This window comes from Hetaerina americana, unplaced genomic scaffold (genome assembly GCF_022747635.1).
Source record: "Hetaerina americana unplaced genomic scaffold, ioHetAmer1.1.p SCAF_1, whole genome shotgun sequence".
NCBI lineage: Eukaryota > Metazoa > Arthropoda > Insecta > Odonata > Calopterygidae > Hetaerina > Hetaerina americana.
The window spans coordinates 59243605-59266597 of record NW_027286069.1 but is presented as its reverse complement, the minus strand read 5'-3'; the positions used below and the strand labels follow the sequence as shown (position 1 = coordinate 59266597).

General features: G+C 36.7%; 2 protein-coding genes across 2 annotated transcripts in view; one reads left to right on the top strand and one right to left on the bottom strand.

Moving 5' to 3' along the window:
* The window catches only part of LOC139692191 (uncharacterized), a 27710-nt gene extending 15338 nt beyond the window's left edge, over positions 1-12372 (bottom strand). Inside the window, exons 1-4 of the mRNA XM_071590257.1 lie at positions 12044-12372; positions 11752-11960; positions 11534-11685; positions 818-1026 (exon numbers count right to left, since the gene is read on the bottom strand). Of these exons, the coding sequence (XP_071446358.1) occupies positions 818-1026; positions 11534-11685; positions 11752-11960; positions 12044-12046 (573 nt within the window). The 5' untranslated portion in view covers positions 12047-12372. The remainder of the gene's footprint in view (positions 1-817; positions 1027-11533; positions 11686-11751; positions 11961-12043) is intronic.
* Positions 12301-22993, top strand: LOC139692203 (methionine aminopeptidase 1D, mitochondrial). Its single transcript, XM_071590268.1, has 6 exons — positions 12301-12677; positions 12754-12970; positions 13109-13300; positions 18180-18330; positions 22086-22196; positions 22374-22993. Exons 1-6 carry the CDS (start codon positions 12559-12561, stop codon positions 22562-22564), a joined length of 981 nt encoding a protein of 326 aa, XP_071446369.1. The 5' UTR covers positions 12301-12558; the 3' UTR covers positions 22565-22993.

The following is a 22993-nucleotide window of genomic DNA, read 5'->3' as shown; positions in this document are numbered from 1 at the left end:
TTTCATCCATGGTTGTGAAATGGCACAAAAATTCTGCTTTGATGCGGTGAAACTTTGCTCAACACTCAATTGAAACATCTTCACGACACTAGTTTTGCTCAAGTGTGAGCACTCATCTTGCACCCAGCTTTCTCGTGTCCAACTTGCCAGTTAACATGCGATGTGAACTTTTTGAAATGCCTACCGTGTCTGCTAGCTTGCCAATTTTCGAGTTGACAATCATCCAGTATCACTTTGTGGGTTTTCTTCACTGTTTCTAAGGTCATCACCTCATTTGGTTGACCAATGCGATGCTTGTCTTGACGGCTCATACGGCCTTCTTTAAACTCTGCTACCCAATATTTTACTGTTGTAAACAAAGGAGCAGATTCACCCAGAGTAGAATCCAGTTCAGCTTTTACATTGGTTAGGCTGAGGCCCTTCAAATAAAAGTATTGCATCACACAACGATGACCAATTTTCTCCTTTCCACAAATTCACTGAAAACATTAACTATTGATGGCTGACAAACAAATACTAAACAACGTGGTGTCTTCAGACTTGAAACATATGCTTTATAGATTGCATACATTCTAATACAGTGATATTTTCAAACAAATACCCCCATCTCTAGATCAGGCTGGATAATTCTGGGACCACCCTCGTATACTCAACATGCTATAGCGGTCCTGTTAAATATAATAAATAAAGCAATGGTACATAATTTGATTCTACTTCCATTTCCTACAAACAATAATATCCCTTAATTAAGAGTTTCCATTGCATCATAATTTTATTCCTTTACCACCTCAAAAATGTAAAAAAGAGTTTCATATACCTGGTTTGCTAGCATTTCTAGTTCAGCTTCCCGTAACGCTTTGTCTTTTGAGCCTTCTTTTAGTAATAACTCCAAATATTCAATCATAGGGGTGACAAGAACAATAAATACACCCCCTCCAGGCAGGGTCATGTGATGAAAAATTCCTCCAAATAAGGCAATGGCATTTAAAAACCTTTCAGGATCATGTTCACGGATTTCTTCACGCTCTGTAAAAAATATAATAATATTTGTGAAAAAACTCAGGTTTTAGTCACGATAGGTAAGGTTAAGGCATGCCTCCACAAGCTTGTGAGAATTACATTACAATACAAAATGAAATTTCACATCCAACCACAGTAATCAAATGTGTTTGGTTTGATAGGTAAGGAAAGAGTTCACCTAGTATCAATTCCAACAGCATGTGAAACTCACACATCAGGGTGAGGGAGGGGGCAGTTCCTTTCCTTGGGCCACCTGTGGTTTCCCAAAAAGACTAAGTACCCAAAAAATTGTGTACTCCCAGCTTGGGTGAAGCTTGAGGGTTCCAAGAGGTGTCACTAACAATTAAACCAGACCTTTACCCAGTAGCCCAGCACTCTACCCACTGGTTGACCAAGTCTACAAAATTTAATATAAACCAATGGAATAAATACATTACTTCTGGCTAATCAGAAGAGCAAAAACACATGGCTCAACTCAATAAGGTAAGAAACTAAAACCAAATTCAACTTTTGAGCACTTACAACAATATTACTATAATGATAGGTGTGTTGAGTACCATTTTATTCTTCCATCAGATACTAATATCAAATCTAATCTCTCATATAGAAATCAAATAATGTAGGAACAGTTTAAATTAAAAATACATGGACAACCAAAGAAAACTCGTTTATTCTTGACTTCTCATTCTGATACACAAGAGCTGCCTAACCTGACTAATAATTCTTCCTCCTACTGTATTATATAACTCACCTTTTATCAGCTGTCTACATGTAGTAACTAAATGTATTTGTCTAGATATTAGAATGTTGCATCATTGTATAGGACACAAAAAATCATATTACAGTATGCATTATTAATTTATCAAATTATATCACCTGTTCAGTTAAGTATTTAGTGGCAGAATTATACACATAGGGCTGCAAGTTTTATTTAAAAGAAGTTCTAATTTCCGATTTCATTTCATTAGGAAGCTTGTTGCACATAAAAAGCTATGAATGCATAATGTGTGTTCAAGTTCTTTCTCTGCATTGGAGGTTAAAAAAATATTGTTGAACTTAAAATATGAAAACACTCTTTATGAATACAGACAAGATGGCTGCACCAAACAGTGCACAGGGGGTGTATAGCTATCACTAGAGTTGGAAGCATTTTCAATACTTAAAAAGGCATCATTATTGCTAAGAAAACATATTCTTCATTTGAATGGTCCAAAACCCATCAAAATTCAGGATCAATTGTCTGAGAAATGCAATGATGGTGTTATGGATGCAAAAAATGTACATTCAGGGGTGTGACAGTTCAAAGAAAGCTGACTGCCCTATGACAATGCACCCAAGAAGAAGCCTTGGTCATGGATCAGCAGGTTTTTTGCAATGGGCAGATGCACTTAGTACATAAAATTTTGAAATGAACTCCATAGTTTGTATCCAATGATGATGCATGTTTTCATTTAAATTTTTCTGGGATAAATGCTATGGAAAAATTGAAATATTTTGCTCGCACAAATTTTTCAACCACAATTTTCTTAATTCACTAATGACCAAGAAGTGGAAAGACACCACTCATTTGCATAAACCCCTAGAACCTTTCTTTCATAATCAATACAATCAAAGAGAAATCTTGGACAACTGAAGCCAAAATGGACTCCCTAAAGTGGATGGATTGGCGATATATGAAAATGGGCCATCAAGAGATGGATATGGCAATGCTACATTGATTAATTGAATCTAGAAAGTAAAAAATGGAAGTAAATGAGGCAAATGAAATGATTGGGAGATGAAAGGACGTCCTGTGTGTCCATGAACGATATAAAAAGGGTGGATTGTTGTTAAAACTGAGAGGAATAAGTAGGCATTGTAATCAGGAATTCATCATATGTACTTGGCGGTTAGGGTGTAGGATTAATTCTGAATGACATTGCCAGGATGTATATGTAATGAAATATGCTCTTGTGCAAGAGGTGCACCTTGTTTTGTATTTTGGAAAAAATATCATATAAAAATCTGCACAAAATACAAATTTGTACGGTATGTTTATTATTATTGGTAGTTCTACTGTTTAAGGTAGGTTAGATATGGACTTTACTATCCTACATTTCTTAGCCTTTCCTAACAAAACATAACCTGACATCTCACACAAAAATAAATCCTTCTCCAATTCCTGATTTGCAATTCAATAATGTCAAAGAAGTTTCAGATGGGATTCAAGAAAGTGCTTTATATTTTTCATATAGTTTAGCAACAGGCTCCAAACTGGGGTTCTTATAAATTGGAACCCAACGTTTAGGTGGTGAATTCTCCACAACATTTGCTTCAAATTATTCTTCCAGCATATACAGGAGCAGCAGCATCATAACTTCCTTTTTCCAAAACGCAATAAAACCCATTTTATGAAACAATCTTTTCATTATTTTTCTTGATGTCAGTACATATTTAAAGGTTAGTTTTATACAGTTTTGAAAACCAAACCAGGTAGATGACGCCCCCCAATGTCCATACATTGAATAAGCCGAATTCTGTCATTTGCCATGACCCTTACCAGCATAGCAGCAGGTATATTGGCAATTTCTGCCCAGATATTGTCCTTCAGGTCTTCTAGGGTTCTTGGACAGTCAACATAACACAGGATCTCAAAAAGAGCCAGCTGACCACTCAAATTCACCCCTTATTTAGATGAGGTGCTTTGAGAAGTATTCCCTCAATAAGCTATTGATGCCCTTGATGTGTGAGCCGTTGCTCTGTCCTGTTGAAACCTAATGTCCCCTAAGTCTAGTTCATCAAGTCATGGAAAAACAAATTCCTCCAACATGTTTACATAATGGTGAATTCACTGTCACTGTGACCTCTTCTTCAAAAAACCAGGGACCAACAATCCCGACTGAGGAAATGGCACACAAAACTGTGACTTTAGGTGAAAGCAAAGGCATTAAATGCAATTCTGTCTGAGGTGTCAGCCCAGTAGTGCATGTTCTGTTTGTTGGCATATCCACTCACATGAAAATGGGTTTCATCACTGAAAAACACAATGGCGTCCTCAGAAACATTTTTAAGAAGAGCCTCACATACATTCCTCCGAGAATTAAAGTCACATTCAGAGGGTTCCTGCACAATCGCAAACTTGTGATGATGGTAATGAAGGTCACCGTGAAAAATTCGCCTCATTGAACAATCAGAAAGCCCAAGGGCTGATGCATTTTTACGCACAGAATGCTGTGGGGATAGCAAGATGGCGGCTCTCACTGCCTCAATGTTCTTAGGTGATCTGATGGGTTTCCAGTTCTTCACCTTGTCGCACTTGCGGTTTGTCTGACTGTAACAATTGATTTCCAGTCCAGGACAGGGCCCAACAGGGCTACATTGACGCAATTTCGGAAGGCCCATTGGGTTTCAATCACAGAACATCCATTCGAAAAGTAGGCCTCAACGGCAAACTTGCACCCTCACTGTTCTAACACAAGATGGTGACTAACTGGGGCGGGGGGAAAACATTCGAACCTCGGCTGTCGAATAAGACCACTATTACCTAGCTACAACCTCTACAGCCTGATTGGCACGCATTTTAAAAAAGGAAGTTATGCTGCCGCACCCTGTATTACAAAACATATTTTCCTGGACAGTCAGAACACTAACCAAAATAGCATAATTCATATATATTATCACACTCCCATAATATGATGTGTGTTAGACAATACAATGCATTTTATTTTATACATGTACTTATTAAATAGAGGGTTTTCTATGATCCCAATTTGAAAATTTAAGGATTTATTTAAACATGTCATCAGACAACATGTATGATTTCAGATTTTTTCAATAAACAAAATAGGTGTATCTTCGTTAATTTCTCCATGTATTATTCTGTCATGTTACACACATTTAAGCATACCTCAAGATCTTTAAAAGGAGTCGTTTACTTGCTCACTAACTATAGGGCCCAAATTTAAATAAACAAAAAATTATTCCGATCATCATTTTTCATCCAGTTTTTATATCTTTCGACGGCTGTAGTTCAGCAATTATACACAGAAAAAATTGGTATCACTCTTTCAACAAACACTATAAGAATTCAGAGTTTTTTTTCAGACATGGCATGATGAAACTGTGAAACTGGATATTGAATGACCCAATACAGTAATCACACCAAGAAAATCAATAACTATTTCATTGGTTTCATTCCAAATGTCTCTCAGGAATGAATAAAATTACGTACTTATTCAAAATCTTGATGGTGATTTGAAAAAGATAACCTCGCAGCAACAAAAAGAAGTGTGAGTACTAGAATACCAGAGGTGAAATAGAAAGTTAGAGGTACATATTTGCACTTGTCCTCCTAATTGAGCAATGATAATTACTCCTGGTAGGGTCACCCATGCCAGATGGATTAAAATTTAGGTGCCGGAAGAAAGTGAGTCAGCGCAGCATCTGTTCCTCAGTGCAGTGCCTGCAAAAAAGTTTGACCCCCATGGGATGGCCATTGGGTGATGGTAACAAGTAAAAACTATTGAGGAAAGCAATGGGAAACCACCTCAATTATTTATCCCAAGAATGATATGACTGACATTATAGAGACAATGATGATTGGCAAATGACTCATCCTATTGGCTGAGTGTCATGCCTGGCAGTAGGAAAGGCAAGGCAAGGTCATCATGTCATGAAATCCTTGCTAGATGAAATGGCCAGCAGCAGCTCAGAAAACACAGAAGAAGACCTAACCAGTGATCATAAGGATTTGAAATGTTAGAAAGATATTGAAGACAGAAATTATAAATTATAAAACAAGAGAAGCAGTTAAGAAATCTAAATATTTTAAAACTCTGCATAGTGACATGGAAAGATTGTGTGCCATTGTAGAAGTTATATGGGGTGGCAAATGAGAGCTGAGATCATTTGCACTATTAAGATTGGATGAGAATGGAGAGAAACCTGGCATTAGCAGCATTAGCCTACTCTTAACCCTTCACAAAAGGCACCAATGGGTCCACAGTTTAGCCTCCCATCCGATGAACAGTCTAATGCAATAATGCACTCATTTATGGTGTGCTCTCCACAAAGCACCTCAAATAGGGATCAGGATACCATTGAAAAATATCTGCCACCTCTAGGATTCAAACACAAGCCCTCTGGGTGGGAAGCCAGTACATTAGTGACTGCATTAGCCTGATCCCCAAGATAGCAGGGATTCAATTAATACAATGGAAGAGGTGGAGTGACAGTCAGGCATGGCAATAGCACTAAACAAAAATGTACGAGAAGCATAGAAACATAGGGCAGGCAAGTAATAGAATATTACTAGTAAAAACAAAAGCTATATCAATATTGGCTCAGCTTTTACTTTTTATAAATTTAGAGACGAGCAATGAACTTGATCAATGTTCACATCTACATGCCACCAAGCAATTATAAGGAGAAAGATATTAACAGGGAACTCAGTCAGTTAGAGGAAATAATTGTGGTGTCCCTGAAAGGAAACATTAGATTCTGGTGCTCAAAGGGAGAGAGGCTGTGAGATAGTTCACTACAGTTTATGACCTGGGAATAACCACAGGGAAAAATCAGTAGCCTTTTGCAGAAGGAAGGGCTTTATCATTAAAAAACATTTCATTCAAAATAGGCATCGATACACTTGGAAAATGCTTGGAAAAGATATCAGTTGCATTATAATAGGTTAAGGCACAGATTTAGGTACATAGCAATCCATTCACAGTTTCACAGAGGCAGATGCCGACTTAGATAACAATTTATTAACAATGAAGTGTAGCTTACATTTCAAAAAGATAAACTGGGAAAATGGCTTAGGAAATGGAATGTAGAAGCATTAACCAGAACAACAAGAAAGGAGTATCGGCAGGAGCAGGCTGTAGAGAAAATTATGGGTGAAGACAAGGAGCTGGGTTATGTGGACAAAAAGGAATCTTGAAAGCCAAAAATTAAAATAGAGTAATCACAAATAGGAAAAGGACAAGGAAACCATGGATTACAGAGGAGATGATTAGAAAAAGAGACAAGAGAAGTAAAGTGTAAAATGTAAATACAGAGTTAGGTAGAAGTATAAAGAGTTCAATAATAAGCAGATATGTGAAACAAATAGGGCGAAAGTGGCATTGTGGAAGATGGAGAGCATGGACATGGAAAGCTTACAGAGAACGGGTGAAATTGGTGTGCCATACAGGAAGATGAAAGTACTGTCAGGAACTGATAGGGCAAATCTTTGTAAAGAATCAAAGATAGTAGGGGAAAATATTAATTGAACCAGAGAAGATTCACGATAGAATGAAGGATATGCAGTATAGAGGAACTGTATTGTAAAGACTTTAGATCAGTAAGCTTACACATAGAAGGGGAATATGATGCAGATTAGGACAGCTTAGGTCCAGGTTTACTCGATGGCCTAATAGAAAGGATATTGGCATCAAATAAAACCATGGGGTTGATAAAAAATGTCACCAACTAAGGCCTAAAGAACTATTGCAGGGTTTGCCTCTCAACACTAAAACTATCTTTCTTCATCCTGCAGATGACAAAGAATTTAACAATATAATTAAAAAAATACTGATAATTAAATAAAAACTGAAAATAATAAGCACTGATAATTCTTCAATGATCCATGTTATTACACATTTAGTCAATGAATTTCTCTTAGTTAACTAAATATTCTTTCTGATTCTCAATTGGGATTAATGGAAAATAAATAAGAACTGCAATATACAAATTCATTCATAATATCCTACTTGAACTTGACAAAAGCAATAATGTAATTGGTTCAATTATTTCCGGCTCAACTTTGTGGAAATTCATTTTAATTAAATGAAGAATACAATGTATCTTTCCACTGTCTTTTATTCACGTACAACCAGTTTCAACCTTTGAAGCTTGAGCGTTGAAACTGGTTGTACGTGAATAAAAGACAGTGGAAAAATACATTGTATTTTTCATTTAATTTTTAATGCAATTGGTGTTTTCTATGACTTTAACAAGACTTTTGACTGAGTTGATCAAATAGGACTAACAAGGAAATGAGAGAAAATGGAATCTCTGGAATAGCAAACCAATGGGGATTGGGATAGTGCTGTGACTAACATACACACTTCCCACCCGGAAGACCCAGGTTCGCATCCCGGAGGCAGCAGATTTTTTTCAGTGGTATCCCGATCCCTACTTGAGGTGCTTTGTGGAGAGCACTTTGAGTGAGTACAGTGTCCACCGGATAGGACATTAAACTGTGAACCCCTTGGTGCCTTTTGACAAGAGTAGGCTAATGCCAATGCCAGGGTTCTCTCCACCATTCCTTTCCCATCCATCCCTAATGGTACAAATGATCTTAGCTGTCAGTCTTCTTCCCTAAAACTACTACTCATACTAGCAAACCAATGGATGAAATCTTAACAGACAGGAAGGTCACAAACAGTTAAATTATACTCAGCTCAATCAAAATCAGTTGTAATTTCTAATCCCTTGATGATTGAGATAGATGTCCCTCAACGATCTATTCTGGGTCCCCTACTTTTCCTTTCATATATAAACAACTTCCCAAATTATTTTATTAATGGTTAATTGCATATGTAGATGATACAACTTACCTAACCTCCTTCATGAACCTAAACCATGCAGTAGTTCAAAGCAACATTGACTGTATGAATAAATGGAGTGAAGATAATTTGTTATTCATGAACAATGAGAAAACTACACGCATCTGATTATACCCCCACCAAAGTAAAATTATAGCCTCCCCACTTTTGAGGATTGATTTTCATCATAATAATCAATATTATTTCCACAGGATTACTTAATGGTTTAAGAAAATGTGGGAGGAAAGGTTTTCATGAACTAATGCATAGCATTTATGAGGGAGGAATAAGGCTAGTATATTTCATCAGAACAGTGTTAGTTCCTCATTAAACTTAAGGCTTCCACAACATCTATCTGGTGAAGGCTTCATACTGCTTCTTGGAATTACTGCTGCATAGGTTGGCTTGTTGGACAAACATTTCGCCCCCAGTCCTGAAGGTGTTTTCCGGTCAAAGTGATCTTTGATGCAATTTGGCCACTATATATAGGAGACGCTGGCTAACCCAGAATGCTCTGATTGGCTGTTTCTTGGCGATAAGGAGGAATTACCCTTTTCCACGTTGAAGTCAGGGTGTAGCCATCCTCACCGTTGAAATTATTAGAATTTTTCATGATTTCTACCACTTCTCTTATAAGTCTCGGAAAATAGCATTTTCCTCTATGCAATTGCCGAACATTCAGGGTCAGAACCAGGACATACATTGAGTTTGACCAAACATAAGTGCTGGAAAGAGAAAAAGGCTATTTTCTGAGACTTATAAGAGAAGCGGTAGAAATAAGGAAAAATCCTAATACAGGACTGGGGGTGAAACTGAAGTCCAACAAACCTACACACACAACAGTAATTCCTAGAATCAGCATGGAACCTTCAGTGATAGTTCCTATTCCATAGAAGAGAAGGCCAATGATTACTTAAGGGATGATCAGCGTGGGTTCTGAAAGGGGAGGGGCACATGTGATGATATAGCAGTAATGAGGTCACTAACAGAGAGGATCAAAAGTACACAAACAATCAGGATGTTTGTTTCTTCGTAGATTTCTAGAAGGCATTCAATGGATTGAATTAGTTAGAATTAATGAATTAATTGCAAAATATAGAAGAGGATACGAGGAATAAGAGACATCCACAATACATGTATTTTTTGAATCAGGGAAGATTCAAGAGATGGAGGGAATATCTACTGTAACTATATGTTAAAGACACAAGACAAGCAAGCTTAGAGATGGAAAGTGAAAATGAGATAGATCAGGATAGCTTAGATTATGGCTTACTCAATAGTGAGATAAAAAGGGCACAAAATTAAGGGAATTGAAATCAAATAAGGCTGCGGGGGTGGACAACATTCCCGCAGAATTATTTAAAGGTTTAGGGTAAGGTGTGAGGAAAAGTTTTCATGGACTAATTAGTAGCATTTACGAGAGTGGAATTGGCCAGAAGATTTCATTTGTTGGTTCTCATCTCAACAAAGGGCAAGGCAGCCATATGTAAGAAACATAAAAAATAGGCTTGATTTTACCTGCAGCTAACTTGGTTCTCAGGGTCATCAATGAGAATATGGAGGGCAAAGATCACTTAGGGGATGATCAATTACGGCTCCGAAAGGGGAATGGCATGCATGATGAAATAGCTGTAATGAGGTCACTAATATGGAGGAACATAGAATGCAAGCAGAATGTATAAATTAGTTTCATAGATTTCTAGACAGTATTCGATAGGGTGAATTGAGTAGAATTACTGAATATATTGAATATAATAGGAGTAGATTGAAAGTGAAAAGCCAAGCCAACATTAAAATAAGAGTTCATATTTAATGAGTTATTAATTTTCCACAGACTTTATTTTAAGGTGCTATGCATTTCACCAACTTGTGGCATCATAAAGTGCCTGATGATGCTACAAGTCAATGAAACACATTGTACCTTAAAATAAAGTCAGTGGAAAATTACAAACTCATTTAATACGGACATCACACAATTCTACAAAGTGAAGCCTGAAAAAGTTAAGCCTGAAATAGTAAATTAAAATAGGTGTTCATAAACTAGAACTGAGGGAGCAGTTTAACTATCTCGGAAGTATTTTGGACCAAAATGGTCAGAGTATTTGGGGGCATAATAGGAAGAAGTGCATTTGGCAAAGAGATTTTTACCAGGAGATGATTGATGATGGGGATGCTGAAAAACGATGTTAAGAAAAGGCTTGTTAAAACTTTGACATGGAATGTGGTTTTCTAGGGTGCAGAAAAATGGTCATTAAAGCAAGCAGATAGGCATAGACTGGAGGATTTTGAAAGTGTGTGGAGAAGGTTCGAAAGGTGAAATGGAAATAAATGTTAACAATTGAGGAAATACTAGGCAAGATAGCCAACATAAGGGGATCCATGGAACATTCAAAGGAGGCAAGAAATATGGATGCAGTATTTTGATTTCCAGGGATTGTTGAAGACAGTGATAGAGAGGAGAATGTTAGGCAGGATAAGGAAGGGTAGGAGTAGGATAGGTGTGTTGGACAGAATGGAAGACCTGGGTTTCCAACATACCTATCCTATTCCTGCATCTGACCAGATAATGATATTGAACGTCGAAACCCAAATAGAGTCTAAAAAAACCGTGGAATTACAAAGGTTTTCTATTTTAGAGTTTCATTATGAGATAGGTTAGCCATGATGGACAGAAGGGAGGAAGAATTTGTATAGAAATGAAGAAAGTTATTGCCAGATCTCAGGTTGTTCACTTAGAAGAGGCAAGGAAATGTACCATTCTATAAGTTATGTCCATCCGAAACCTACCGTTACAGATAGAATATTGATAATTGTGTTTCTGTAGGATGGTCTCAAGCACCATCTCATTGTAACTCTTTTGTGGGAAATTCAACTTCCAGCAACGCAATTGCAGGTAAAAAATAATTCAAGGCTGAAAGGTTTATGCAAATACTGATGAATTAACTCACCTTCGAAATCCTTCTGAGCTGTAGACATTAATACCGATCTCAACTTCACATCGTTAATTTCGAAGAAAGATAATTTACTCCAAAACTTCACCACTTTCTGAATCATACTTCTGTCTTTAGCACCCGCCTCATACATTTTCTGGCATATTTTCCTGAAATAAATTTCGTTTTAACATAATAAAATCCGTTAAGCACTACGGAAACCACGTTTAGCTTACCAAAGATGTTCTCGATTGACACAGTATTTTCTGATTTGATCTTCGATAGTTTCAAACTTTCTTTGGTCGCTGATATCTAAATTTTCTAATTCTCTCATTATGATGTCTTCTTCCCCACCACTAGCACGGGAGGATTCACCAGGTCGTCTAAGTGGGGCTGATACGTCTTTGGAACCCCAATTGCCCCTCCCCCTTCCTACTGTAGTCATCTAATAAATGCATTTCAGCAATTAATATTTAAAAAAACTTCTTAATAACTACAAGAGACAGTATCAAGTAATTGCTAACTTACCATATCTTATGGTGGTAGTTTTTAATGAGACCTCAAAGTAACGTATGCCGAATTGGTTTGCAGGATTCGAATCACATCACAGAACTTCTGATTGTCGTGACTCAAGAATTGAGTTCTTCAAAATTATATTTTAACCTAGTCTTCTTAATAAAAATCAGAAACTCAAGCCTGTTTGCTTCACCCGTGCCAACACAAATTCAACTTCAATTGAAAAGAGAAATGACAAACGTACCAAATCAAAAGGAAGACAAGTGAAAAACAACGAGGGGGTGCGCTTGTGGCAGTGGGAAGGAGGCAAAAATACTGTAGGGAATGTTATTGCAGAAGAGTGCAATCAATCGCGGCTACGTGTAATTTAGAATACTAAACATGGACAAGACATAAACAATATTATTGCCTTACGATTAGAACCTCGGAAAATCAAATTTTTAAAGTAACATCTGCGACACGAAAGTGCACACGGCACCTAAATGAGTGTTTCTAGGTTGTTATAGGCTTTTTAAGCTATTCAGCAAATGAGTTTAAATGTACTTTTTCGGAAACTTTATCTACCATCCAAATTACTCTGTGCACAGGTGAAGTGTAAAGGTTCATCTCATATATTCTCCAGGACGTTATGGGGAAAAACAAATAAGTAAGAGCAGGGGGAAAGCCAACATTTCACCCTACATTTTAGCATATTTGGAGTAATGTGATCATTTTATTATCAGGCATAGTTTTGGGAGGTACAGCATTGTTCATCCTGGATATGTCTCCCCTGGGAGAGAGGTGCCACCTCACATTAATCGACCAATTTACGACGATAGCCAGCTATCCAACCAGGGATATGGGAAACCTGAAATTAAGGACAAAGAACAGATAAGATGCCTTCGCGAATCATGTAAACTAGCCAAAGAAATTTTAAATGCTGTTGGAAAATTTATTATGGTGGGTAAGGAATACGTTAATAGGTGATATGTTCTAAAAATTATTAATAAATCAGTGTCGGTTAATTATAAATGTCTTTGATGTCCTTATAATTTTGGTTAATATGTAGGAAAGTAATCAAGTTCAATAAAATTCTAGGCAGGAATAACAACTGATGAAATTGATCATTTAGTGCATACCTTGGCCATCGAAAACAATGCGTATCCATCGCCCTTGCATTACCGCGGATTCCCGAAGTCGGTGTGCACCTCTGTTAATAACGTAGCCTGTCATGGTATCCCAGATGATCGACCGCTTGAAGATGGAGACATTATTAATGTCGATATAACGGTAATGTTTTCATTAAAATTCTCAAGACTTAAATGTAACTAACTGTTGTCACTTCGTATGAAGTTAACACAGGCTTACCATTATCAAATCTAGCATGGAATATTCTACTTCCGATGTCACTGATGTAGGTCTAGGGTGCAACCAAGGAATATAAATGTGTGTATTTACATTACAAACAAAAGTTCAAAACTAGTATGATTGATGCATGGATGTCGTCTTTGTTATTTTCACAGATGGGTATTTACTGTGTGGCAAGGGTTATTCTTAGATGAAACAAAAATAATTTTTAATTATGACTAAGTGCTGCCATTAAATATCTTTCAGTACTAGTCACTGCTTGAGGAATAAGTAAATACAAAAAACTAGTTCACAAGAAGCACGTAATTATTTTCTTTGAAAGATGACCTTTCTTTTGCTTATCTCCATTAATTAAGGTATTAAAATTTTTCACATATTGCAGAGCTTGTGAATATATTTTTTTGTTTAACTTTGTGAACGAATAATATTAAATTTGAAAGCGGTATGAAAACTTTTTATTTTTTACTTTAAAAAAAATTATTTTCATAAATGTATTTTGTTTCCGAGAATACCTTAAGAAAGAGGATGTTTCATAAGATCTCGGAAACAAAGCCAAGGTCAATCTATATGGAATAATCAAAGATAGCTACAAAGACAGAAGACTTCCTGAAGACTTTCAAAGGAGTGTGATGATCGCGATACTAAAGAAGATGAGGACAGAGAAGTTTAAGGAGCACCGAACCTTGAGTCTTGTGTCACATGGATCAAAACTACTTGTGTGAATAATAAGTCGAAGGATGGAAAGGAAAATTGAAGATAACCTATCAGAGAAACAATTTGGCTTTAGGAAGAACAGAGGAGCCAGGGAAGCCATACTCAGTCTGAGAATCATGATAGAGAAAACAACAAGCCACTGTATGTGCCATCCATGGACTTGGAGAAAGCCTTTGTCAATGTTGAATGGAACAAGATATTTGGACAGCTGGAAAAACTCGCAGTAGATTACAATGACAGAAGAATAATCTATCAGCTATACAAGAAGCCAGTAGCCGCAAAGCAAATGAGAAATGGAAGCCGTATAGAGGCTAAAATTAAAAAAGGGGTAGGACAAGGATACAACCTCTCACCTGAATTGTTCAACATGTACCTGGAGGAGGCAATAGGAGAAGCGCATGGCATTGGATTAAACGGAATCAGGATCAATGGAGAAGAGATCAAGGCTACGCTTCACAGACGATATTTCAATGATAGCAGAGAACCAGGAGGATCTTCAAAGGTCACTAAACGTATTTGATTAAGTTCTACAAAGATATAACATGAGTATAAACAAGAAGAAGACTAAAATCATAGTACGTGGAAGAGAGATGTGGAATATTGTAGTCCCACTGAAAGGACAAAAATTAGAGCTAGTCGATTCCTTCACCTATCTCGGAAGTACCATCACATGGGATGGAAGAATTACTACAGACATCAAGCTAAGAGAGTATTCATAATGAAAAGACAAGTGCTGTGTTCAAAGAAGATACAACTACAGACAAAGAAACAATATGTGAAAACATCGTACGGGGTACAGCACTCAATGGGCCAGAGGCATGGGCCATCAGAAAAGTAAACCAGAAAAGACTAGAAGTCTTGGAAACCTGGTGCTGGAGGCGGATGCTTAAGATAAAATGGATGGATAAAATAAGAAATGAAGAAGTATACAGAAGAATGGACCTCAGGGAACACCATAGAAAAAAGAAGAACCAGATGGACTAGCCACGCCCTGAGGCATAATGGATTCATGAAGAATATAATAGCAGGAAAAATATAGGGAAAAGTCCGAAGAGGAAGGCCAAAGGTAAAATACATGGGACAAATAAAGAAGAAAGTACATTGCAAAAAATACCAGGAAGTAAGCCAATTAGCATCAGATAGGGTGGGATGGAGGGCTACAGTCAACCAATCTTAGGATTGAACGACCAATGATGATGATGAAATTATTTTGAAGAATAATACAAAATCTCCAGAAAGAAAAATGACACGTAAATAGCTTATGAAATTGACATTGAATGATCACAACTGTAATGAATGTTGAGAAACTTGATGAACATGCACATGATCATTTTAAAGAAGCCCGGTGTTCATTGACTTCATTGGTAAAGGTATTAAATTTCACAAATTCAAGGCTTCGGCGGTCCACTTAATTATAAGTACGCTGTATTTTTAATGTTTGGTCTTTATAATGCTATTTCTTTTTGATGTAATGTATTTATTGTAAAATATAATTTTGAATAATAGCCCCATGCAATGATACTGGCAATACCATAGTGAAAAGTAAACTTAGTAGAAAGTTACAAGGAAAGTAGAAAACCTAATAAGGTGTCATTATCAAACCAATCCTGTATATTACTGGGGAAATTGTACACCTGAACTGAGGCAGGTAGGGATCAGTTCCTTCCTTGTGCCACCACCAGTGTTCCCTGGAAGACATAATTTGGAAAATCATGCCCCTTGAATTTTAGATGAGGGTGTCCAAAAACACCACATAGGATTTGAACCCAGGTCCATGCAGTTAGTAGTTGAAGTCTGCATCAACTAGACTAATATACTCCTTATGAAATGTACAGTAGAACATGGAAATCAGCATTTCAGGTATTTTAAAAACATAGGTTAATAAACTGGGAAAGGTTAGTGGTAAAACTTACTGGATTTAGGCTTCCTTAAGAATAAGGCTGTTCTGATCATTTTCCAGTCATTCTGATTGTTTCCAGGAAGAAATACAAATTAGTAACTTAGTAGTCTAATCTAGGTTTTGACTGACCAAAGGACTCGGCTGTTCTACAGTATGAACAAGTCCCGTATGACAATACTCTAAATAAATACTCAAACACTACTATAATGAAAAATTTGTCTGAAGACTTATAATTAATACTGCTACATTATAATTAATAATGATTTCTTCTTATTATTTACTTTTGGTAGTTTTTAGTGGACAACATATTATTGAAAATATGTGCCAAATTAAAAATGTGCTCCACATTTAGCACATAGGTAGTGAAACCTTTCGATAATTCATTTCAAAATAGTATAAAAATCAATTGAATGGGTTTGTTTGATTCATTTCATTACCCCGCTCACCTGAATTTGATTAAATCCCCTTCTGTCCCAAGTTTCAAATAAATATTTGCCGGCCCCGGTGGTGGTGGGGTTACCTTCTTTTCTGGGTCGAACCCAAGGCTTGTGGGTTCGATTCCTGCCTGAGTGAGTTTTCTTCCACCTAGGGTTTGGGTGTTTGTCATTGTGTCCATTGTTATAACTGTTAATAGTCCAATGTAAAGGCTTAAAAGTGCTGTTTTCGGAGTAATGCTAAATAAATATACCTAATCAAAAAAAGTCTGGATTGATTCAATTTCTCAAAACTGGGGAAAATGCCAAAATGGTTTTAACAAGTCAAGAATTTGATATGGGGCAATGAAGAATATTCTATGGAAGTCAGGAATTCCAATGTTCCTTTTATTTGTGCTATCAGTTAGTGTTCATCATTGACCAATGCATGGGCATCTCTAGGGAAAAACTGAAACTATAGCTAGGCTGTCTTCAGTTATGACCATGGCTTGTGAATTGTTGATCCTCCAAAGAATACATAATCAAATTTGAAACCCTCAAGGAGAAAAGTCAGGAAAAGGACAGGGTTTTCATTGGGAAAAAGTCTGGAATGGTGTTCCGTAAAATGATGAGCCCTGTTTAAGTTCCTTTTTCTGCACACTTCATTACTGTAAAGCTCAAACACATGTAGTGAGAAATTTTTTTTCCAGGGTACCTGCATGTAATTGTCAACTTTGGGATTATGAAATTAATAACTTCTATTATAATGTCTAAAAAATATGTAAATATTATATTCTGTATATATTAGTAAAAAACAAACTGATATTTTTCATAAGCAGTTGGGTGCATACTGGCATCCTTTATTAGCTGAGGTCTTACCATTAGACTAAAAAAAAATGCTTCGTTATGAATTGTTCGAAAAAGAGCAATTCCTTCCCTAATGCCTACTGCATTGGGAACACCAGTATGGAATGTGTAGACACAATTAAATACCTAGGCATTACCCTCACTCACGATCAAAGACAAGCCAAAACACATCCAAGCAAAACAGCTGTCAACAATTAACCTAACATTCAAAACGGCTGAAATTTTCGGCATAAGTGAGTGACAAAAGTACCAGCATAACATAACAAAAAATCCGAAAATCAAATATAATTAACCCGCGGAAATTCAAAATTTGCGATACTTTTTGAACAGACCTCGTAAATATCTACCACTGAAAAACTACAGGAAATGGTAAACAGTAAATTTAACCGTGTTAAACATACAAAGCCTAGATGTGCAATACACTTGCAATTAAAAACATTCTTGGCTTGAACAATTCAAAATATAACAATAATTTGGAAAAGGTTGGTTATTGTTATGGAAAACCTGGAACTCGATTGTTCCAGATTTTTTCATTGGCATTTGACCTTGAATTCAAGTTCCTTGGGTTTCTGCATGAGGACGCCCTCCACACATGTAAAATAAATCAAAATAGATGAATTGTAAATGGTGAAGCTCATTTGCATGAGCTTAATATACCCTATTGAATATTTGTTATAGTTTTCTAGGTGTATAATGATTAATAAGGAGAAGGGACTTAGCAATTGTTCAGATGTACAATCTGTGAAGGATGATAGTTCCTGGAAGTCCCTGAGAGTTCCTGTACCCACTTTTGTCACCTAAATTGAAAGTATAAGGATATTTTAACTTTAAACATTTACTATTATGCCCTCCAAATTGCATGACAAATATAAATATGAAACTAATAATTTATTTTACTTTTAACAAGGTATTCCTAAATGGGTACCATGGTGACTGCTCTTCCACCTTTTTGATTGGGTCTGTGGACGATTTGGGTTACCATTTGGTTAATGCAGCCCAGCGCTGTCTTCAAGAAGCTATTGCAATATGCCAACCAGGAGAATACTTTTGCAATATAGGTAATTTTTTATACCTCTTGTAAAAATACAATATGATTCACTTGATTTAGATAAAATAGTGATCATCTTGAGTCAGGCTAATTACGAGGGTCATCCGGAAAGTAGTACCCGTTCGTGAAATAAAGACACAAAAGTAAATATTAACAAACATAAAAAATTTTATTTGAAAGAGGATACTTTAAACTACTTCTCAACATAATCTCCAAGCAAATTAAGGCATTTGTCATAACGTGTGACAAGTTTCTGTATTCCTGCTGCATAGTCCTTCGCCGCCAGCTCATTGAGATACGCGAGGGACCCATCTTGCACAAATTTTTGCATAATGCAGATGGTGTTTAACAATTTCATGAACAATTGTTCGAGAAACATTGGGAAAATGCTCACAGATGTCATCAATTGTGACGCGCCGATCGTTCCTCACGAATTCGTCAACTGAGCTCACCAGTTGGTCTGTAATGACAGACGGTCTCCCCGAACGCTCATCGTCGTGTGTGTTCCCCCTCCCCATGTTGAAGTTGCGACACCACCGCCGAACAGACGACTCGTCCATTACATTGTCTCCATACACCTCCTTTAATTGGCGATGAATATCACATGGGCGAACGTTTCTTGCATTGAGGAATTTAATCACTGCCCTCACTTCACAACTGGCGGCGTTCTCAATTTTTTTAAACATTGTAAACAATCACAGAAACAACACAGGCAATGCTAGCGTCACGCAACTTGGCTCAGAGAAGGCAGACAAGCCACTGAAGCTATCTGACCTCGTCCAGCGGCTACTCGCGTCGTCAGCACTTCATGCGGCACGAACGGGTACTACTTTCCGGATGACCCTCGTACAAGTCAACAACATGAGACTGAGAATCGTTTCATCATTTATTGATGCATAAGCATAGTTCATAAGTAATTTAACCACCAAGGCCACTGCTCAAGCAAACATTCCAATTCTGCTACTGATTTGAGTTAACTCTTATTCCAGTATTGTTTGTTTCAAAATAAGTTACATTTTTATGTAAATTTTCCATGAACAAGTGTCTTTTTAAGTGGGCAACGTGTACATCAAGAACAATAGGATCCATAAATATTCAGTCATCAACCACTCTCTTATGTAGTTGCACCATTTTATCCCAGACCTGGAAAAGTTAAGGAAATTAGGATTGGGTTTTGCTAGCCACCCTGCAAAGTGCATATTAATTGGTGTTTCTTTATTAATAGTAATATTAGGTGTGGCAATTTTATTTCTGGAATGCCCACTATGTAGTATGCTCTATGGTGGTGAGTCACACACCCATTTGCATGCTTTTAGTAGCTCAAAATTGAACGTGGGTAGCAGATCAATTAACACAGACTTTATGAAATAGCTGAGGGAAAAAACATGTACTACCTTGATCAAAAATTTCCCGGAATTTATTCAGAAAATTAAAAATACAAGTTTATTCATCTAAATCTATATTGTCCCCTTCAAAGTAATCCCCATCGACTGCAACACACTTATGCCAGCGCTTGATCCAATCCTCGAAACATTTTTTATATTCGGTTTTCGGTATGTCCATCAGTGCTTCCTGCGATTTTTCCATTACTTCCTCTCGGCTGCTAAAACGCGTTCCCCGTAATGGTTTTTTAACTCGATTGAACAGAAAGAAGTCACAGGGAGCCAAATCAGGTGAATTCGGTGGCTGTTGGATGGTATTTGTTGCATTTTTCGTCAAAAAATTACGAATAATGATAGCACTGTGCGACGGTGCGTTATCATGGTGCAAAATCCACGAGTTTTCTGCCCACATTTCTGGTCTCTTTCGGCGAATTGCTTCACGCAAACGTCTCATAACGCCCAAATAATACTCTTTGTTTACTGTCTGGCCTTCTGGCAAAAATTCATGATGCACTACACCGTTGTAATCCATGAAAACCGTCAGCATTGCCTTCTTTTTTGACTGAAAACGACGTGGTTTTTTTGGTCTCGGCTCATTTGGTGAACGCCATTCACTTGCCTGATGTCTGGATTGCGTGTCGTACTCATAAACCCACGTCTCGTCTCCAGTAATGATCCTTTTGATGAATGTGGGATCGGATTCAGCCTCGCAAATCATGTCTTTTGCGACGTCAACACGGTCTCTTTTTTGCATGAAATTGAGGTCTTTTGGCACCAACTTTGCTGCTACACGACGGAAACCCAAATCATTAACCACAATGTCTTGGGCGGATCCATAGGCAATGTTCAAGTCCTCCGCTATTTCTCTGATGGTTAATTTGCGGTTATTGACCAACATTTCTTTTACTTTATCAATTTTTTCACCGACTTTCGATGTCGATGGTCTGCCACTGCGTTCATCATCTTCGATTGACTCACGACCACTTCTGAACCGCTCGTGCCACTGGTAAACGACCGTTTTTTTTTAGAGAATCGTTGCCGAAACACTTTTCCAACATTTCCAACGTCCGTGCGCCACTAAATCCGTTTTTTACGCAAAATTTAATACAAGTTCGTTGTTGCAAATTTAAATCCATTTCTGAAATTGTAAAAAATCGCCAACACACACAGAGATAGATGTACTCTTGGCTACGTAACTTTTGCAAATGTCAAGTTATGACACTAAGATTTGAAGGGAATATCAACAACAGATGTACCAATTTAACAAAAAAAACAGAACTCAAATCGGAACGATGGGAGCGCCACACGGTGGTTATTCCGGGAACTTTTTGATCAAGGTAGTATATCATGCTGTTGCTGGAAAATGAAGGACAGAATTGTCAGTTGGTGGATTAGCATTGAGTTTTCATGAAATTGTACAAAAGGGCAAGTGAAACTTTAGTTTTATTAAAATAGGCTCATGGTGAACATGCCATGAAGAAATAAAGTGTTTTTGGGTGGTCTTCTTTGATCTTAGGAATAGACCCAGTGATTACTGTTGGAGGACAAGTTATTTTGTATATTTGCATGAAAACTAATGAATTTAGATGCATTTTTATATATATCTGTCAACCATAAAATATCAATGTATTTTTGCATATTTTTCTATCTGTTATGAAAATTTGCATCATTTACTTAATGGGTCCAATGGACCCAGTTATGCATTTAGTACATTATTGGGCATAAACATTCAACATCCTTGTATTCAATTTTTGTTTTTCATTTTGAGTAATTGTTTACATAAAGAGTCTCATCTGCAACACTAGATTTCAATGGAATATATTACGTTTTTATATAATTTTTTTCTCATTTTCCTGTCAATATCAAATTGTAGGATGTATCACATTTTATAATGTCTCATCTTCAAAAGAAATGCAAGAAAAAGTTTTACAATATCATTATTGCTAATGTTTAAGGTAGGTTTTGGATGGGTTGATTGATTTTCACTATACCATTAGCCTCACCCAACAAGATGGCAGCCTCACACCCCTTTCTAGAGTACACTTCCCTAATTCTGCATACTTTCTACCCCCCTTTAATCCGTTCAACATACCTATTATTTCCCTCCTCCCTACTCACCTGACTAATATTTTCCCCACTATTACAGGCTTCAAAATTCCATCTCCAATTAAAATGGTCTGCGTCCACCTTTCTTGTATCCTTCGATTGATCCCACAATTCTTCTCTCCTCCCTCACCATGCCTAGTACTTAGCTAATTTTCCTATGGATCTATTTTACATTTTCCACATGTCTCAAAAGTATTTAATTTAACTTATCTTCTTGTTTCAAAGACCATGCTTCCGCTACATTAATTAATGTACCATTATTATGTACCTTTTTTAGGCAATACCATTGAATACGTAGCAAGAAAAAATGGAGTAACTATTATTCCAGCTTTTATTGGCCATGGGATTGGAAGTTATTTTCATGGACCACCTGATATATACCATACTTGTGAGTTACTTTTTTAAGTTAAGTTATCCAAAGTCTTTGGATATTGACAATAAAATAGAAGCTCAAATAAAGGATTCTAAATGCAAAATCTCACAATTTAAAAGAATGGTAATTTTCTGTTGAATGAAGTCTAATTGCTTGATAATGAAGCAATCAATTTTATTTTGATTGATTTAGATAATGATTACCCTGGAAAAATGGAAGCTGGGATGACCTTCACTGTGGAACCTGTTGTTGGCCAAGGTTCACCTGAAGTAGTTTTATTAGAAGATGGTTGGACTGCTCTGACTGTGGACAACAGCAGATCTGCTCAATTTGAACATACCATTCTCATAACAGAAAGTGGAGTTGATATTCTCACTGCATAAATATTTGGAACTTTATATACTGCCTTGTATATCATGTTATAATTTAATAATTGTATGCACGAGTCTTCTTTCACACCATGAACATGTTTTTTATAAAAATGTTACTTAATATATTTTCTGTGAAAAATAAAATTATACATAGCTTACAAATTTAGTTTAGGTTATCTACCTAGGTAATTATTTTCTTAGACTTTAAAGAGAAATGCAACTAAATATGTATGCATAATTATGTTTATAGTGTAATAAAACATTTGTGATGAATTCTCAAAACGAAGTTGTTTATTGTCCAGGCCTCTTTAGAGGCATTTCCAGGTCTGCTGTTCAGTGGTTTGTCTATTTGGCATTTTGATTTAATACTACAAATACATGATACTGTAGTATCTGAATTCCAATGACTGAAGCTGCATGTCCATAAGACTTTTATGTGAG

What these genes read in the sequence shown, in the direction of transcription:
- LOC139692203 (XM_071590268.1), top strand. Translation starts at nt 12,559, where the DNA reads ATGAGTTTAAATGTACTTTTTCGGAAACTTTATCTACCATCCAAATTA. An exon ending in TTATGGGGAAAAACAAATAA is followed by an intron (nt 12,678 to 12,753) that starts GTAAGAGCAGGG and finishes TTTTATTATCAG; the next exon opens with GCATAGTTTTGGGAGGTACA. An exon ending in TTATTAATGTCGATATAACG is followed by an intron (nt 13,301 to 18,179) that starts GTAATGTTTTCA and finishes ACTTTTAACAAG; the next exon opens with GTATTCCTAAATGGGTACCA.